Source organism: Electrophorus electricus, chromosome 14 (genome assembly GCF_041902795.1).
Source record: "Electrophorus electricus isolate QZ-2024a chromosome 14, ASM4190279v1, whole genome shotgun sequence".
In the NCBI taxonomy this organism is placed as follows: domain Eukaryota; kingdom Metazoa; phylum Chordata; class Actinopteri; order Gymnotiformes; family Gymnotidae; genus Electrophorus; species Electrophorus electricus.
The window spans coordinates 12,235,438-12,253,412 of NC_137510.1; the positions used below are offsets into that span (position 1 = coordinate 12,235,438).

At 36.0% G+C, this 17,975-nt stretch overlaps 1 protein-coding gene across 1 annotated transcript; it reads right to left on the reverse strand.

Moving 5' to 3' along the window:
• Window positions 1-294: 294 nt before the first annotated feature.
• On the reverse strand, window positions 295-13,730 carry LOC113568155 (myosin-7). The gene is made up of 39 exons (XM_026996330.3): window positions 13,670-13,730; window positions 13,416-13,454; window positions 13,065-13,272; window positions 12,552-12,695; window positions 12,312-12,468; window positions 12,141-12,168; window positions 11,936-12,038; window positions 11,731-11,823; window positions 11,083-11,146; window positions 10,890-10,988; window positions 10,689-10,792; window positions 10,328-10,466; window positions 9,935-10,053; window positions 9,684-9,833; window positions 9,402-9,572; window positions 8,989-9,298; window positions 8,785-8,855; window positions 8,324-8,529; window positions 7,725-7,848; window positions 7,484-7,620; window positions 7,134-7,389; window positions 6,804-7,046; window positions 6,492-6,668; window positions 6,239-6,384; window positions 5,404-5,494; window positions 4,939-5,328; window positions 4,533-4,659; window positions 4,327-4,445; window positions 4,048-4,244; window positions 3,750-3,933; window positions 3,136-3,301; window positions 2,919-3,043; window positions 2,186-2,494; window positions 1,879-2,082; window positions 1,493-1,789; window positions 1,309-1,413; window positions 1,126-1,221; window positions 876-1,010; window positions 295-405 (listed from the first exon to the last, which is right to left on the reverse strand). Exons 3-39 carry the CDS (start codon window positions 13,263-13,265, stop codon window positions 385-387), a joined length of 5,808 nt encoding a protein of 1,935 aa, XP_026852131.2. The 5' UTR covers window positions 13,266-13,272; window positions 13,416-13,454; window positions 13,670-13,730; the 3' UTR covers window positions 295-384.
• Between the last annotated feature and the right edge of the window lie 4,245 nt (window positions 13,731-17,975).

Here is a 17,975-nt window from a genome sequence, read left to right on the forward strand (position 1 = left end):
ATAAATTCTTATATGTAATTTTCTCCTTTTCTCTTTTTGTCAAAAACCTTCTTGTTGTGACAAATCTCAGGATGTAATAAGCTTTATGATGTAAATTGTTCGATGTCTGTGCAAAGCACTTTGAATTGCCAATGTATGAAAAGTGCTACACACTATTGGTGTATGTTATAATTTACATATCTACAATACAATACAAACTTTTCATACAGTCACATTTTAAACTCCATGTTTATGATATCTAAAGCATATACAGTAGCACTTCATTATGAAAAAAAGAAATAGTTTAGCAACAAATTTCATTTACACATTATTTTTATTTTGTTTAGCTACAGTTGATGGAGTCAAAGAGAAGGACTGAACCCCAGAGAGAGCCAAGTGTTTACTTCACTCTCCATCATGCCCTTTCTGTGAGAGAAAATGACAAAGAAAATGGAATGGAATAGGAAACCCTAAATAAATATATGAGAACACATTATTACAGTTATCATACAGTAAAAAAAACAGTGCAGAGAAAAGTTATGCTTACACAATTTTTACCTTGTAAAAATGCCAATGAAATTTGACAAAACTACATCACACCATATTAAAGCTAGAAGTCTTAAAGTCTCTTTGTGATAAAGTGGGCTAAAAGATATTTGAGTTTACGTATTTAGTTTACGCAAATGTGAGTTCAACATGCACTTTGCATGATGCTTATTCATAGATATAAGCCTCATTTACTTATTACCTTTTCACATCTTAGCTTCAGTGCAAAAACAAAACAAAAAACCCAACCAAATATGTCTTGACTGACCAGCTACATTTGGGTTGATCAGAATAAGTGTGCAAAATATATAACTGAAAAACATAAACTGTTTGTGACTTAAGGAACTCACCTTGGAGCTAATGTCGCGACTCTTGGCCCTCAGTTTGTTGACCTGAGACTCAGCAATATCAGCCCTCTCCTCTGCCTCATCCAGCTCATGCTGCAGCTTGCGGAACTTGCCCAGATTGGCATTGGCCTGCTCCTCCTGAGAACAAAAATAATAAGTACGGACACACAAAATATAGAAATATGATACCACTTAGAAAATATGACAAGAACCCTAAAATATTAGTATTCTACTGTTCTAGTGATGCACATACAGCTTCCTCTGCAGATCTCTTGTAAGATTTGACTTTCAGCTGCAGTTTGTCTACCAGGTCTTGTAGGCGAGCCAGATTCTTACGGTCTTCTTCTGTCTGTGAATAAAATTTGGAATCAACTTTTCAATAATTTTTGCACACATTTTTAAAGATGAAAAATAGTATATTAAAAACCAAAAGAACCTGGTAGGTGAGCTCCTTGATGCGTCTCTCATATTTCCGAATTCCTTTTATAGATTCGCTAGACTTTTTCTGTTCTATCTCCACCTCATTTTCCAACTCTCTCACCTAAAAAGGATTTCATAACGTTTTTCATAGGTATAAATTGGTAGTATTTTTGAAATGTTTAGAAAGTAAATTAACTCACCCTGGCCTCTAGTTTCTGGACCTGTTTCTTGCCACCCTTCATGGCGATTTGCTCAGCTTCATCCAGACGGTGCTGCAGGTCCTTTATAGTCTGCTCCATGTTCTTTTTCATGCGTTCCAGGTGAGCACTAGTGTCCTGCTCCTTCTTCAGCTCCTCTGCCATCATGGCAGCATCAGTAATGGCTTTTTTGGCCTTTTCTTCAGCATTCCTACACTCTTGAACAGCCTCCTCGACCTCAGTCTGAAGCTGGGAAGTGTCTCCCTCTAGCTTCTTCTTCTGGTTTAGCAGGCTGGTGTTCTATAAATAGTGAAGAGATTTTATATATTATGCCATGTCTGTAATTAAGTCTGCATTGATGTTCACAACAGGAAAAAATTATGTACTACCTGAGAGTGCAATAGCTGAACCCTCTCAGTCACATCCAGCAGTTCTTGCTCAGCCAGTTTCCGGCCTCTCTCAGTCTGCTCTACCAGGGACCTCAGCTCATCCAGTTCAGCCTGCAGCAAATTGTTGCGTCTCTCCACAATGGCAATGTTCTCTTTGAGGTCATCATTAGCTCGGAGAGCATCATCTAGATGTAGTTGAGTGTCCTTCAAAGTAAAAGGACAATAAAACAAAAATTAATAGTTGAGAAGAAACAAACAATCCAGGATTCTGATTTTCTAGCATATCACTTTTTTCATGGATTTATACCTTCATATGTCCATGGAGACTCTTGAGTTGCTTCTGGGCCTCTGCAGCCTGCCTGTTAGCCTGGCTGAGTTGGATCTCCATCTCATTAAGGTCTCCTTCCATCTTCTTCTTCAGTCTGAGGGCTTCATTTCTGCTGCGAGTCTCAGATTCTAGAGAGCTTTGCAGGGTGTCCACCACTCTTTGTTGGTTTCTCTTGGCCTGCTCCATTTCCTCATCCTTCTCAGCCAGCTTGCGCTCTATATCAGCCTTCACTTGACTGAACTCGAGCTGAGCTCTCAAGATCTTTCCTTCCTCATGCTCAAGAGAAGCCTATCAAGTGAGTCATTTAATAATAATTTACTTATCTTACATTTATGTGATGATTTTATCTTACATTTATGTGATGATTTTATCAATAGCTACTTACAATTATAAATGAATACATCTTGAGCAATTGAAGGTTAAGGACCTTTGCTCAAGGGCCCACCAGTGGATGGTGGGGCTTGAACCAGCACCCTTCTGATTACTTGTCAAGTACTTTAACCACTGAGTTATCACTGCCCTATCCTGTCTGTCACTATACCCCCACTGAAACTGTACACCCTTCTTAAAATTCATATCTATACTTTGAGCATCACTGTGTTTACATGTTTACAAAACACAGAAAAAAAGAACCTCAGCTTCATAAACTTTAGTATCTAAAGGATTCTGCATTTGCAGTAGCAGTATGCTTATATCTGAAAATAGTACAGACCTCAGCCTCTTCAAGTGCAGACTGAATTTCAGCCTTTTCCTGTTCTAGCTGTTTTCGGATCTTCTCAAGTTCATGTATGCTTTTCCCACTCTCACCAATTTGCTCGGTGAGATCAGAAATCTCCTCTGTTTAACAAAGTACTGTTGTTTAGTATGTGATATTTGTAGACCAAGTAATATTTTTTGATGTGCCAGAAAACTGTACCAAACATGGCTACCTTGGAGGTTCTTGTTCTCCCTTTTCATGGTCTCCAGGTGGTCCAAAGACTCCTCATAAGAGTTCTTTAGTTTGAACAGTTCAGTACTTAGAGATCGGGCCTCCTTTTGTGAACTTTCTAGCTCACTCTGAGACTCTTCATATTTTTGCTTCCACTCGGCAAGGATCTATTTTATACCAAAATATATTAAATTAGTAATGGTAGGAATAAGCATCGCGATGACTAGTAGTTACATATGCTTGATAAAAATTCCATATACCTTCATTTGATTTAATTTTAAAAATGTTAAAAATTATTATTCTTTATGATATTGTCACGCTATCTACAATAAACTATTGTAAACTAGTTTTCATGACTAAAAACAATCTGCTATAACATAAATATGGCATTCAAATCAAATTGTGCATCAAAAGAGAAGATCAAGAAAGAGAAGAGTGTAGTAAGTCTTCTGGTCCCTTTAAGTCCTCAAGTCTCTTTATCCAAAAGTAAAAGCAAAAAAGAGAGACATGTGTATGAAGTGTTGACTTATTGTGATAAATGATTACAAAGTTAGATAAAATATCATTTATTACTAATTAGGTAGAACTAGTAAGGTGTTACTAGCACATTGTTACCTTGTCAAAGTTTCTTTGTTTCTTGTCCAGAGCAGCAGCAGCAGCATTGGATCTTTCCACATCAACCATGAGATCTTCAATCTCATTCTGGAGTCTGTGCTTGGTTTTTTCGAGGGAAGAGCATTTGGCATTGACAGCTTCTACAGCTTCCTCTGCATCTTGCAGTCGCTGAGCAAGTTTCTTCCTAGATTCAGAAAATTGGAACTTGCACTTTTTCTTGCACAATGAAATTCCAAATTCTTCAAATTTTCATTTAATGCTACTAAAAATTGGAAAATTCAGTGGTTTTATTTCTTACTTTGCATCTTCCAACTCTTCTGTCCTCTGGATGGCATCTGTTTCATACTTGGTCCTCCACTGAGCCACCTCAGAATTCGCCTTGGACAGACTGCGCTGAAGCTCAGCCTTGGCCTCCTGCTCCTCCTCAAACTGCTCTCTTAGCAGGTCAGCATCATGGCGAGCAGACTGCACTGCATGGGCCAAAGCATTTTTAGCCTGGAAGAAAATGATTGATTAAAAATCAATACTGCCTAATCAGAATTTTTTTTTTAATTGAAAGCACAAATTGTAGAAATACCTTCACTTCTTCTTCAAGTTGTCTTTTGAGATCCTCAATCTGTTGGGTATAAGACTGCTTGCCTCTGGTCAGCTGAGATACCAAGGAATCCTTCTCTTCCAACTGTCTTGCAAGTTCACCTTCATTAAAAATATATTGATTAACATGATAGTACAGTTTTCAATATGCTACCTGGCACACACCACATGTCTTATCTAAGATCTTACCATTTTCAGTTTGCAATTTAGCTTTTTGCATGCTGAAGTCATTGATGCTGCGTTGTGCCTCTTCAAATTTAGTCCTATACTCACTCATCTGGTCCTCCAGAGTTCTGCACATTTTTTCCAGGTTTGCCTGGCACAGAGAACAGACTTCAGCAATGCAATAGTAAACACATAAATAAATATTGGAATGAATGAAAAATAAAAGCGAATAAGCCAAGAAAATAAGATTTACAAAAACACCATTTTTGTGGACTAGGTATTAGCATTGTCCCTTTGTTATTATTAGGATTGATAGGGGAACTGGCTCTCTGTAGTTAGCTAGTTATGCAAGGAGGTGAAGTTTGTGTGGGGGAATATATAATATAAATAGTAAAGTAAAGAAAAACTAAACAAACAGTAAAGTGTGTACTTTGGCTTTGACAATGTGCTCCATGTTGGAGACAACATCATCAAGTTCCAGTCTCAGTTCACTCTTCTCTTTCTCAAGCTTCTGCTTCACTCTTTGTAGGTTGTCTATCTGCTCTCCAAGGTCAGCCACACTGTCAGCATGTTTCTTCCTCAGAGTTGCAGCAGTGGACTCATGCTGTAAAGTGGCCTCTTCAAGATCTCTGCGCAGTTTTTGGAACTCAGCTTCTCTCTTCTTGTTCATTTCTATCTGTGCAGAAGTGGCACCACCAGCCTCCTCCAGTCTCTCACTGATCTCTTCCAGTTCTCTGGCCAAATCTGCCCTCTGTTTTTCAACTTTGGCACGAGCAGCTCTCTCAGCCTCCAGTTCTTCCTCAAGCTCCTCAATTCGGGCCTAAAGTTTAAGGTACTAAATTAAGTGTGGCAAGCCAAATAAATACTTCAAATATCATATGAGACAACAAATTACCTGCAACTCTTTTAGTTTCTTTTGAAGCTGGGCTGCCATTGCTTGCTCATCCTCAATCTTGCTGTTGAGTTGGCTCATCTCAAAATCCTTCCTGTTTGTTTGATAAGCAGACATTAGTTAGTGTTTTAAAACCTCAGGGAATCTAAATCTGTTTTCCTTCTAACTAGGGCAATCTTACTGTTTTGGACACACATTGTGTATATACAGAGTTTTTCCTATGAATACCATTCCAATGTTCAGTAAATGACTGATTTATTTCACCAGAATTTCCTTCCTTCTTATGTAAAATGGGTGGTCCTATTGTTGAGTGTGATATGTGGTATTTATTCAAAGTTGTAGCAGCATTAAGTGTTATGGTAAGATGTTTTGCAGTGAAGTACATGCAATTTATACCATCCATGGAGATAATGTATTTAAAATGTTCATCCTGATAGAAAAACTTGCAATTTATGAAAACTCCTCATTGGGAGGTTCATATATGTATGTTTGTATGATTCAGATTCTCTTCTAACTTTGTTATATTCAACTCTGCTTTAGTGGCACAGCATGCTCCGAGTGGGCTGTGGGCTGTCAATTAAACATGCTCATTGGAATATTAGGATAACTCACACACCAGTCTCAGTTATGACTGATGAGCCAGCTTGGTTGGACTTCAGCATTGGTTTATCATATTCTTGTTCTAATTTTTAGTTGAAATATTGCTGAATATTTAACAAAACACTCTAGTACCACACTACTCTAGTATCATAATTGTAATATTTTTACTGCATGTTCCCTAGGATCTCTTGCTGCTGTTTCACTATTGACACCCAATTTTATTTTATGAAAAGTCTACTTTTTCAGTCTCTCCTCCAGCTGTTGCTTGTCATTTTCCAAGTCCATGATATTCTCTTGGGTTAATTTTAAATCCCCTTCAAGCTTCCTTTTCACCCTCTCAAGGTCCATGCGGAGCTTTTTTTCCTGCTCCAGAGATCCCTCAAGCTGCCAAGAAAATTGTTTAATTATTACAAGGCAGTTGGTTAGAGGAGGAAGTTTTTTTTAAACAGTTTACATGCATTTATTTCAGAGATGATTAACCAATCACTGACATCATCAACTTGCTGCTCCAGCTTAGCTTTGGCCTTGGTCAGAGTGTTGACTTTGTCCTCTTCACTCTGGAGGTCATCAAGTGTTTGCTGGTGAGCCTCCTGCAGAGCTTTTTTCTCTTTTGTCAGTTTAGCAATGATTTCATCCAGGGCTGCCATCTCCTCTGTTAAGTTTTTAACCTATCAAAAGGAAATTTACTTCTTATATATTATCACAATAAATCTGTAAGTATTTTTGCCTGCAAACAGAAATTAATTTGCTAAATGTTAACAATTAATTACACTAGTTTATTTTTAGTCAGAACAAACTTAAACCTTATTCTCAGTGGCATGCTTCTCTTTCTCCACTTTGGCCAGAGTAAGTTCCAGATCATCAATGTCTTTCTTTAGCTCAGAGCATTCATCCTCTAGCTTTCTCTTTTTAGCAGTCAGTTCAGCATTCATCTCTTCTTCATCCTCCAGTCTTTCAGTCAGCTCTTTGCATTTTGCTTCAAGTTGGATCTTGTTCTTGATCAGACCTTCACATCGTTCCTCAGCATCACAGAGATTATCTTGCTCCTATTTTCAAATAAAAAAAATAAAATAAGCATCTTGTGGTATAATTCTTTATTATAACTTTATTTCTCAAAATCATGAAACTCTTACAGTCTGCACTTGGAGCTGCAGGTCATTCTTCTCTTGGAGAAGAGTAACCATTTTCTCTTCTAGTTCCTTCTTGCGTGCTTCACATTTAGCATAAGCCTCTTTCAGCTTCAGGAATTCCTCCTTCATGTTGGCCATCTCTTTCTCAGCCTCAGCAGACCGTAGCAGTGGTTTAATCTTAAAGTACAACTTCATCCAGGGCCAGTTCTTGACACCCATGAAGGCTCGGACATTCCACTGAATTACAAGTAAGGCATCCCTGTAATGTGATGTAGCAATTGACTATGCATATTTTTAAGTCATCAAAATGTTTGTGATGTAATAAACAAGATTAAAGAAATGTGGAATCTTACCTGCGCTCAACAATCTTCTGGAACTCAATCCTTGAGAGAAGACCTCGAGACCAAGCCTGAATACGAGTGATGATTAGAGCAAGGCGATCATCTCTCATCTCTTCAAGCAAACCCAGTAGTCCAGCCTTGAAAAACACCTTAAGGATATAACATAATTGTGTTTGTGGCAATTCTTTTGCAGAAGAAATACCTTTAGTTGTTGTTGTATGCAAGAAAATCTATATGAATTGTCTCACCACACCTTAGTATGTCCAAACTTATATTGGTTATGGTCAATGTCTAAGGAGCCCAACAATTTCTCAGCTCCTTTCCTACTGTCGATGAATTGTCCTTCAGGAATAGCAGCAGGATTCAAAATACGATATCTGTAAATGCACAGTTCAAGTTAGACTAAAATAAAAACATTGTACTTGCACTGAGGCATTTTAGCATATTATATTGGCTCTGGTTAAATACAAAGTACTTTATAATAAAATAGTAATACTTTAAATATTTTCTAGATTAATGGTATTCTTAGACTCTGACCTAATGTACTTGGTTAAGGATTTCTTCCATGGAGCCATTAAAGCATTATTAAGTCTCTATTGACACGAGTGTTTGCTAAATGGTGTAAATGTAACTATTACCTATCTACTATAAAATGAATGATTGTTCATATAGTAATTAGCAGTTACATTCACATCTCAAGACAAAAATCTCTTTTGATATTTGCAGTGTGTAAAACAGGAAATGTTGTTTTTGTTCAGATATCTGATATGAAATTCCAGTTGTCCATTTGATGTGTCATTTCTTCAGCATTTAGTCAATGACTAATATGTTTATATGAAAAAAAAACATTACCTCTGTTTGAAGTCTCCATAGAGGATCCTGTTGGGGAAGCCCTTTCTGCAGATTCTGATGCCCTCCAGTACACCATTACAGCGCAGCTGATGCATGACCAGAGGATTTTCCATGGCCCCAGGAGTCTTGGTCTCATTGGGGATAATGCAGCGCACAAAGTGGGGATGAGTTGATCTCAGGTTGGTCATCAGCTTATTCAAATTCTCCTAAGAATGGTGCATACAGGGCATATTGCTCATGAGATTTAGTTGTATTAAAAAACCTTCACAACTTTAAAAAGAGAAACCACATAACCCTTTCTGTAAAACTACAACCAGTTTAGTTGCATAAATGCAACTTTAGTTTATATGATCACTGTATTTGTATTTACTGTTTATATGTATATATGGACAATGTTAATTTTTAGTCAACATAGATTTTATAGTTCTTTAGGTATAAATATGTGAGTATAAAGATCATACCCTGTGAAGAGCAGATACAGTCTGAAAAGAAGAACCTTTTTTCTTTTTTTCCTTGACTTTTCCACCTGTATCTGTGGCAATACAGAGAATATACCTGAGTTATGCAATATCAAAAACTTATTATTATTAGAACTTATAATAAGCAGTATAGTAGAGTATTTCTATGATGCATTAACCATTCCTCATGCAGCAGAATCCACATACCTGAGTCAGCCCCAGCATAATTTACAAAAAGATTAGATAATAGTTTCATGGTGGACTTCTGGTACAGCCCTACAACAGTTTCATTGAGGGGATCCTTGTTCTTCACAAGCCAGTTGTTGATATTGTAATCAACAATACCAGCATAGTGAATCAGGGAGAAGTGAGCCTCTGGTTTACCCTTTACAATCCTGGGCTTTTGGAAATTAGCAGATTTTCCCAAGTGATTGTCATAAAGCTTAGCTTTGAATGTAGAATCAGTGGCCTTCGGGAACATGCATTCTTCCTCAAGGATAGACATAATACCCATGGGCTATAAAAAGGAATAAAGGAGCCTTAGTTTATCTAATGAAACAGTATTTGACAAAAAGATGTAATGTCAACTACTGTGTCTCTTAATTCACATGTGAACTTGCCTTTTCAATTAGATCAATACAAGCCTGTAAGTCCATGCCAAAGTCAATGAATACCCACTCAATACCCTCCTTCTTGTACTCTTCTTGCTCCAAAACAAACATGTGGTGGTTGAAGAACTGCTGCAACTTCTCATTAGTGAAGTTGATGCACAGCTGCTCAAATGTGTTAAACTGGAACAGAAATTCAGTGTCATTAATACAGCAGAAGTACAAGAAGTACCCTAAGTGAAACTCTCAGAACACTGGAAGTTGTGTACTGGACAATAGCAAAAAAAAACTTACATCAAAGATCTCGAAGCCAGCGATATCCAACACACCAATGAAGTACTGCCGAGGCTGCTTGGTGTCCAAAGATTGGTTGATTCTTACAACCATCCAAAGAAACATCTTCTCATAGACTGCCTTTGATAGAGCACCAATAGCATAGTACACCTGATAATAATAAAAACATATAATTTATATTAAGCCACTGAGTACTTTTTCTGTACCTTTTCCTGTATTTGATTTAGATATTATCATTCTTTTTTCCCCACCTGCTGGACATTTTGTCCTTTTGTGACCCACTCATTTCCTACTTTGACTCTGGGGTGACACAGAGCCTTGATGAGGTCAGCAGAGTTCAGACCCATCAGATAAGCTGATTTGTCAGCATCTGTAGTTAATATATTGATATGATGACTATATCGTCTAAATGCCATAAATGTAAATGTAAATGGGATGTGTGTTGTTACTTCCTATTCATGCTAAAATGATTTGCACAAACATATGTTCTGCTCAGAGTCAAAGAACCTCCACTTATAAGGACTGCATATTACTATGGTTACTGTCTCTGATCACTGAGACATTAAATGTGAGACATACAAAGTGATTCAGTCTTTTTGCATTTGCTATTAAATATAATGATTGATGATTGAGTTTAAATTGACCTTCTGTGCCATCAGCCTCAGCCTGCTCCTCTCTCTGCTTCTGCTTGAACTTCATGTTTCCATAGTGCATGATGGCACCAATCAGCTTATAGATGCTGTTCTTCTCTTCTTGGGTGAAACCCAGCACATCAAAGGCTTCCTAGAGAAAAAAATTCACTTTTTTCTTAAATCCAAAGTCTGTTAGGTCTCTGCACTTCCAAAATTCTGCTGGATACAGAGTACTTTTAAAAACAATATGCTTGGTCTTAGGCTCTCACACTATTTTTTTTTTTTTTACTTCAAAGTAATATGTAGTTATTATAGTTTAAATTCCAAACTCTTTGTACAGATAAAAAGGTTAGAAAATGGGCAGCTCACTCACATCGGTAGCCATTAACTCATCTGCATCATTAATAGATGCCACTTGTGTCTCTCCTTGGGAGATGAAGGCGTAATCATAAGGGTTAGCAGTAATAAGCAGCATTTCTGTAAGAATGAGAAGTGAGTATTAGAATAATTTCCTAGTTATGTATACCTCTTGAAATTCATTATGGAAATTATTATATATTTTTTTCTTTCTGACCTAGTAGCTCAGGCTTCTTTTGAGACAGTATCTGATAGAAGATATGGTAGTCTCGCTCAGCCTTGAGCTGGAAAGTTACACGGGACTTCTCCAGAAGATCTGTATTATCAAGAGTAATGAAGAAACCAAAGTATTTACATCTTTCAGGATTGGGAGATCCTCTCAATTTTGTTGACTAAAGAAATGTACTCACAAGTCTCAATATCTGCAGAGGCAAGCTTGCCAGTGGCACCAAAATGGATTCGGATAAACTTGCCCTGTTAGAAACAAGTGAGAAATATTTATTTTTTCATCATTTAAAAGATGCTCTTATCCAGATGTATATTTATCAGTGAGTGTGGCAAGTGTGTGTGTGTGTATGTGTGTTTGTTTTTGTGTGTGTGTGTGTGTGTGTGTGTGTGTGTGTGTGTGTGTGTGTGTGTAGAGAGAGAGAGAGGGAGAGAGAGAGAGACAACAAGGTGCAGAGATCATATACAAGAAGAAAGCATATGAGCTGGACACCCCCATATCCCAGTGAGAGAAACGAAAGTGTATTGGAGAACAAAGATTCAGACAGTAAAGCAAGTAATGGTGACAGACAATGTGATAGTAGAATTTGATATGATAAATAGAAAAATATGATATAGGAGTATGATAAATAAAAAATAGAAAATATAAAAACACAAGCATGCAGCAGCAAGTTTACAATATTTACATATACCGCTTACTGGCCTTTTCAGATAAGGATGAATATTTTCACTTGCATTGAATTTGTCACTGCTTCATGTTATACCAATATCTGGTAACATATTAATATATATGTAAGTATATTGGCAAATTTAACTTCATATGTAACACTCACAAAACGAGAGGAATTGTCATTTCTGATGGTCTTGGCATTACCAAAAGCCTCCAAAGCAGGGTTACATTGAATGATCTGATCCTCTAGAGTTCCCTGGGAACAAAGCATGTATGTTATAATATTGTGAAATGTTTTTATCCATGGTTTGGTAATTAAAGCTTTGTAGCAACTATGTTGTCTGTGAAACAGCAATGATCTTGCCAACCTTCTTTTCAGATGTATCCCTCTTAAAACCACCTGCAGCAATGCTGGCAAAGTACTGAATGACTCTCTTGGTGTTCACAGTCTTCCCTGCACCAGATTCTCCACTATTTATAGAGATGCATATTAGTAAAAGTTGATTTAACATCAGGAGCCATTTAAAAGACATTGATTACTATAACTATCTTTTTAAAAAACTGCAAACTTACGTGATGAGAATAGATTGGTTTTCCCTGTCTGAAAACAAATAATGTCTTGAAATGAACATCATCTCAATGAATGTGCAATATGGGAATAAAACAGTTTTTAAAAAGTTTCCACCACACCCCACCCTGGATCCAAATTGCATTTAGTTATGTCTTGAATAGTTTAATGAATACCTGCAAGCATGTACTGATAGGCGTTATCAGAAATGGAGAAGATGTGAGGAGGAGCTTCACTCCTCTTCTTGCCCCTGTAGGCAAGTACAACTTCTTGGTTGTATACTGGCAGCCACTTGTAGGGGTTGACAGTTACACAGAAGAGGCCAGAGTAGGTCTGTATAGAGAGAAACCTAGAGTTACTATTTTCACATCCATAGAAAATAAGTATATAGGTGGAGAACTACACATCTAACTCACGTAGATCATCCAGGCTGCATAACGCTCTTTGAGGTTAAACAGCACAGCAGGCTCATGAAGGAAGGTGAACATCGCCATGTCCTCAATTTTATCAAACTTTGGCGGGTTCTGAGGGTGAATATCAGCTTCCTTGACAGTCACAGTCTGTATTGCATCATATCCAACATGAACAAATATGCAATTAAAATAGAATGTTTAATACTATAAACAGAATTATATTAAAGCAGCATCTGGACCACACATATAGAACTAATCTAATATAATAATTATACAACTGTTCAGCTTATTTCTGAATGTGTTTTTCATCTACATATACATAGAGGTAGATTTTTTTATATTGCATGTAATTAATTCAGTTCAAACAATTTACGATATCCTTTAACATCTTCTGAATGCCAAACCTCCAATGGGACGTATTCAAAATAACAGTGATATTTAGTATAATATTTAGTACTATGTGTAGTACAATATCAAGTGTCAGTAATAATTTATAGAAGCCTTTCATACGCTTACCTTTCCTGTAGAGGTTTCACAAGTGACTTTGTCCCCATCACGACTGATTATCGAAGCCTTGACATACTCCTCCTCTGGGTCAGGAACAAAGCATTCCTTCTTCATGTCAAAGGGGCGGGTTTGTGCCTCCAGACGCTCTCTGTCAGACTTCCTCAGATAGGGGGCAGCTGCCCCAAACTCCGCCATCTGAGCATCACCCATCTTTCACCTTGTGAAAAAAACATTATTATTATATAAATAAAGCTACACTATTCACACCTATTTATAAAATAGAAGTCATTTTTGTTCTGTTTTACTACAAATGTAAAAGCTATAAAAGTCATTCCCAATTTTAACTTTTAATGGCCTCACCTCTGCTGTTTCACCTGTCCAGAAATTGATGATGTACTGCTATTGAACCACACAAACAGAAAATAAGACTAATTTGATTTTAAAACAGATGTAGTTTTAAAATAATTGTCAACTTGAGTGTACTGAAAACATGATTCCAACATATCAGGTGTCTTATAGATTTATTTATATAAAAAATAAGCATTATTAATCCCACATAACTGTAAAAAAAAAACACCCAAGCCCAAGACTCTAAGACTTCCCTAACAACTCACCTTTAGCCGACACAATTGAAAACCCGTCTTGGGTTCCTTGTTCCTCTCTCCCTTTTATAATGTAAGGGGCTCTCTAAATATGATTGCTGGCAACATATGATGCATTGTAGTATCTCAGTTTGGTGACAGTACTGGCGCATTGTTGGGGGTCAGTTTCCTTTGTTCATGTAGTTTATATCAGAGTGCAGTGGGAGGTAATTGGAGAACCTACTAAATGAATAGCAGGAAAGAAATCAGAGGTGTGCCAGTGGCACAACATCATAAGTTGTAGTGAGTTGCCTTTGTTTGACATACAGATAGACGTTTATCGGGTATGCAGGGTTTCATGTATTAGCCATTTGATGAAAAGACTTTCAGATGTTTTCAAGCACATTTGGGAGAAATTACATCCAATGAATCAGTACAATGCCAGGTATGTCACTTAAAAATAGCTGCAAAAAAAAACAAAAAAGAAAAAACCAAAGCAATATTTATAATTTTCAAATAATATGTAAATTTAGTGACTAGCCTTAGTTCAAAGCAAATTATTTTTTAAAATTATTTTCTTTCTATGTTCCCTTCAAATGCCTCAAATACTGAAATTGTATTTTCAATATTTTTTTGTATTTTCAATACTTTTTATATTCACTTTACACCCTTATAAAACTCTTATAAAGAGCTTTATAAGAGTGTTATAGTATATATCGTTTATTTCTTTGCGCTATCTTCTACATTGTTTATTTAGATTGAGAGATTAGTCAAGTGTCTCTGTATTTAATCTATCATGGATAGTTTTTACCCCTTTTAGAGGAGCATCAGCTGTCTGTCTCTGAGTGGTATCGCACAACCAAGGTCATTCCTCAGATGGTGTGAATGTCTCACTTTACCTCATGGTTTTGAAATGGCATTGTTTCCTTGACTTTACACTTGAGTACAAAGATAACCCTGTGAAATTCTTACCAAGTGCTTTTCTGATGATTGAGAAGAACAGCTTGTACAGTTTGTGTGAGCACATCCATTTATGTTTTGTGTTTTTCACCATATGATCTAGAGTTATTACTCATAAGGGTAGAACATCTGCTTACATAGCTATTATTTGATCAAATAATAGCTAAGTTGCATTAAGTTGTCATATATTCTGTCCTTAGACAGCAACTCAAACCTTTAAAGGGCTGAGTTTCTTTTTTTTTACCCTTCATCGTGTCAAATACATTAGCATTGCAGGTAAATACATGTAAAATTGGTTGCTGAGTATGGAAGTTGAAGGGTAAAAGTTAAGAAGCTCAGTACAAAGTGCAAGTCAACTGCATTAAGTGAGAGTTATGTTCTCTTCCCTCTGTCTTCCTTTTGTTACCCCAACCAACTCCTTCTAAGACTAATCTACTTAAAAGTATTTAAAGTAAGTCATTCAGCAGACTCAGCTTACAATAAATAAATTTGCTTTAGTTGTTTTTTTCCTTCAAAAATGTGGTTATTATTATTTTTGTTTGTTTCTAAAACATTCTATTGTAGTTATTCAACACAAAAAGCAAGTGAAATCAAGTAAATGATGTGTACAACCTAATAATATATGGTGAATTTATAAGGAGCATTGTTATATTTCCATTATAGTTAATAATTTTGTTACTTATAATGTAAAAGGTATTGCAAAGAACAATTTTTTTAAATCCTTGAGAATACTTGAAGAATCTTTATTACAACTAAGTTTAACATTCAGATTCTGAGTTTTATATGAGCTATGCAATTTTATGACCATCAGTTAGCCCTATTCATGTATACATATATATGAATATTGTGAAACAAAGGTTGCAACATTTGCACTGTCCTTGAGTACAAAGATAACACTGTGAAATTCCTCCTGAGTGCCTCTCTCTGATTGAGAAGAGCAGCTAGTGTGGGGCCCTATAGGACTAGAGTGGATGCTTCACTTCTAAAGGTCTCCAAGGGGATAAATAAAAAGACCATGTCATAAATATTGGCACCCTCCTGGGCTTTATACACTATAGACTATTTCTTTTCCATGGCCAACTGTGGGAAAAGGGTACAGATCAAATTTGGTTCATATTATTATCATTCTTTTTATATCTAATTCTTATTCCTAAAAAGGTTGAAAGATATATACTGTTAAGAAAAATACATTGCACAGTTAACTGGTTTATCCCTTAAGACAGGAAAAGCTATAATACTAATTATATGTTTATTGTGCATTTCATGAGATAACTCACATGTAGCTACTTGTCTTCTGATCAGAGAAGATAACTATCAGTTGCCTGTTTCTTTACCAATCAATTGAAGACAAATTTTTATGTGACTTTTGTGCCAACCTTAGGAGCTCCTTAGTCATCAATTGAACTCCAAATATAGCCCAAGTGTACTGCAACCTGGTTTAAAGTTGCAGCATTGTTGGATTCTCTGGGAACTTTTGAACCACCCCACCAACCCCTCTAATTCTCAGCTGCTCAGTGTAGACTCCTCCTCTAATAACCACTGTCCTTCTGGCTTGCTCCTCACCTTGAACTGCACGAAGACAACTCAGCACACAGTAGGCTTCAGTGTCTCCAGCTGGTCCTTGTTTTTTTGCTCATATGAATTAATATTTTCTACACATCTTTTGCAGTTGAAAGAAGGATCCTGTCATTTTTTCTAAGATGTTAAAATGTATATTTTGTCATATATTTAAGAGCATTTGTGATTGCGAATTTAAAGTCAGTTGTACTATGTTTATTGCATATATGTTTATTACTGAATTTATTTAAGAGGGTGAAATACTTGTATGTTTTGTCCACAGAATTAGATGTGGAGGTATCTATAGGGATCTACTTGTTTCCGTTCATCAACAGGACCATGCCTTTTATGGCACCCATCCATCCAGTCATCAACAAAGCAAATATATATGTGCGTGAGCTCTTTATTTGAGAAGGTAGGTGCTCCTCTCCATTTCTCAACGTGGTACTTTTAGAAAATCTTATGTCTTCATGTATTGATGCATCATAATACTTTATATGTTTTAACATTTTAGGTTGCCCCTAATTAAGAGCCCCTAATTAAGAGTTTGTAACTTGTGTTATTTAAGAAATTTCATCTAAAAATGCTTTGCAATGCATGTTTTATTTAAAACAATACTTTTCCCACAATTTAATTACATTGTTAACTATTATAATGAACAGACCTTGATAAAAGTGTATTTCTATGAAACTATGTTCATTAATTTTGTGTAGTTTTTAGAATTTTAATTTCATTTAGTCTTTCTAAAAGAATATTGCTGATATTCCCTTGTAGTTAATCTGGTCAGAAAAAAAACTTAAAGGCTCCTTAGCATTATATCTTGACTATGTGCATCTCTGAGTATGTGATTTTCCAGTGCTCTGTACATAGCATTCACAATGAAAAGGTTCACCTCGGTGATCAGATGTTTTTGTTTTTTAATCCCATCCTCAGTACTAAATTTTATTTGAGCTCCTAACGCAATATATCAAACTCTGAATTCTTGGTATAGGTTTACCTGGAGCTGGGTTCGTGAATATAAAAAAGCAAAAAGCCAGATTATATAAATCAGTCGGTCAAGTAAAATTCAGTATACTAATTCAATATAGAAATTGCAGAAAGATTCAGATGTTTGATTATGTTCAATGAATTACTTATCTAATTTACAATGAATTAGATAACTAGTATAAGTACTGATAACTAGAGATAGATAGATAGATAGATAGATAGATAGATAGATAGATAGATAGATAGATAGATAGATAGATAGCAGAATGCTTGCTAGTTTAAATTGAATAATTTTATCATATCTGAAAATTGTATGTAAATACACTTTATTTATGAAATGACTCACATTTTCAAAATTATATAATTTTATAAAATATTACTGATATTAGTAATAAAATTTGCAGTACAATAAGTAATTTTGGAAAAATCATCTTTGCCTGAACAACCAGTGCCATTACTATGGATTTAGCCATGGCACTTTTAACACCCACTGACAATTGACTAGCAAGGCTGCAATATGGTGTTTTATGATTTCTTTATTTTTATGATATTTATGATTTCTTTATTTTTATTAGGTTCTAAAACTTTGCCAGGTGTAATCACGATTATTAAAAATATGCTAAAAAAGTATACACTTCAGGTTTCTGACAAGATTATTGTAAATTAGAGGTTTTCTGTCCTTGCATGCCCCCCTTGTTAATAATGTTCCCCATTTCACTTTATCATCATTTACTTTTGTTTTGCCATTAAATGTCTTGCAACTCAAATGTGTTTTTTGAGACTTGCTCCTGCATCCTGCCCTTGTTTTTTCCTGCATGCCATGTCACAGCTCTGA

What these genes read in the sequence shown, in the direction of transcription:
- LOC113568155 (XM_026996330.3), bottom strand. Translation starts at nt 13,265, where the DNA reads ATGGGTGATGCTCAGATGGCGGAGTTTGGGGCAGCTGCCCCCTATCTG. An exon ending in ATGCAGCCTGGATGATCTAC is followed by an intron (nt 12,469 to 12,551) that starts GTGAGTTAGATG and finishes CTCTCTATACAG; the next exon opens with ACCTACTCTGGCCTCTTCTG. An exon ending in CTGTATCTGCTCTTCACAGG is followed by an intron (nt 8,530 to 8,784) that starts GTATGATCTTTA and finishes CACCATTCTTAG; the next exon opens with GAGAATTTGAATAAGCTGAT.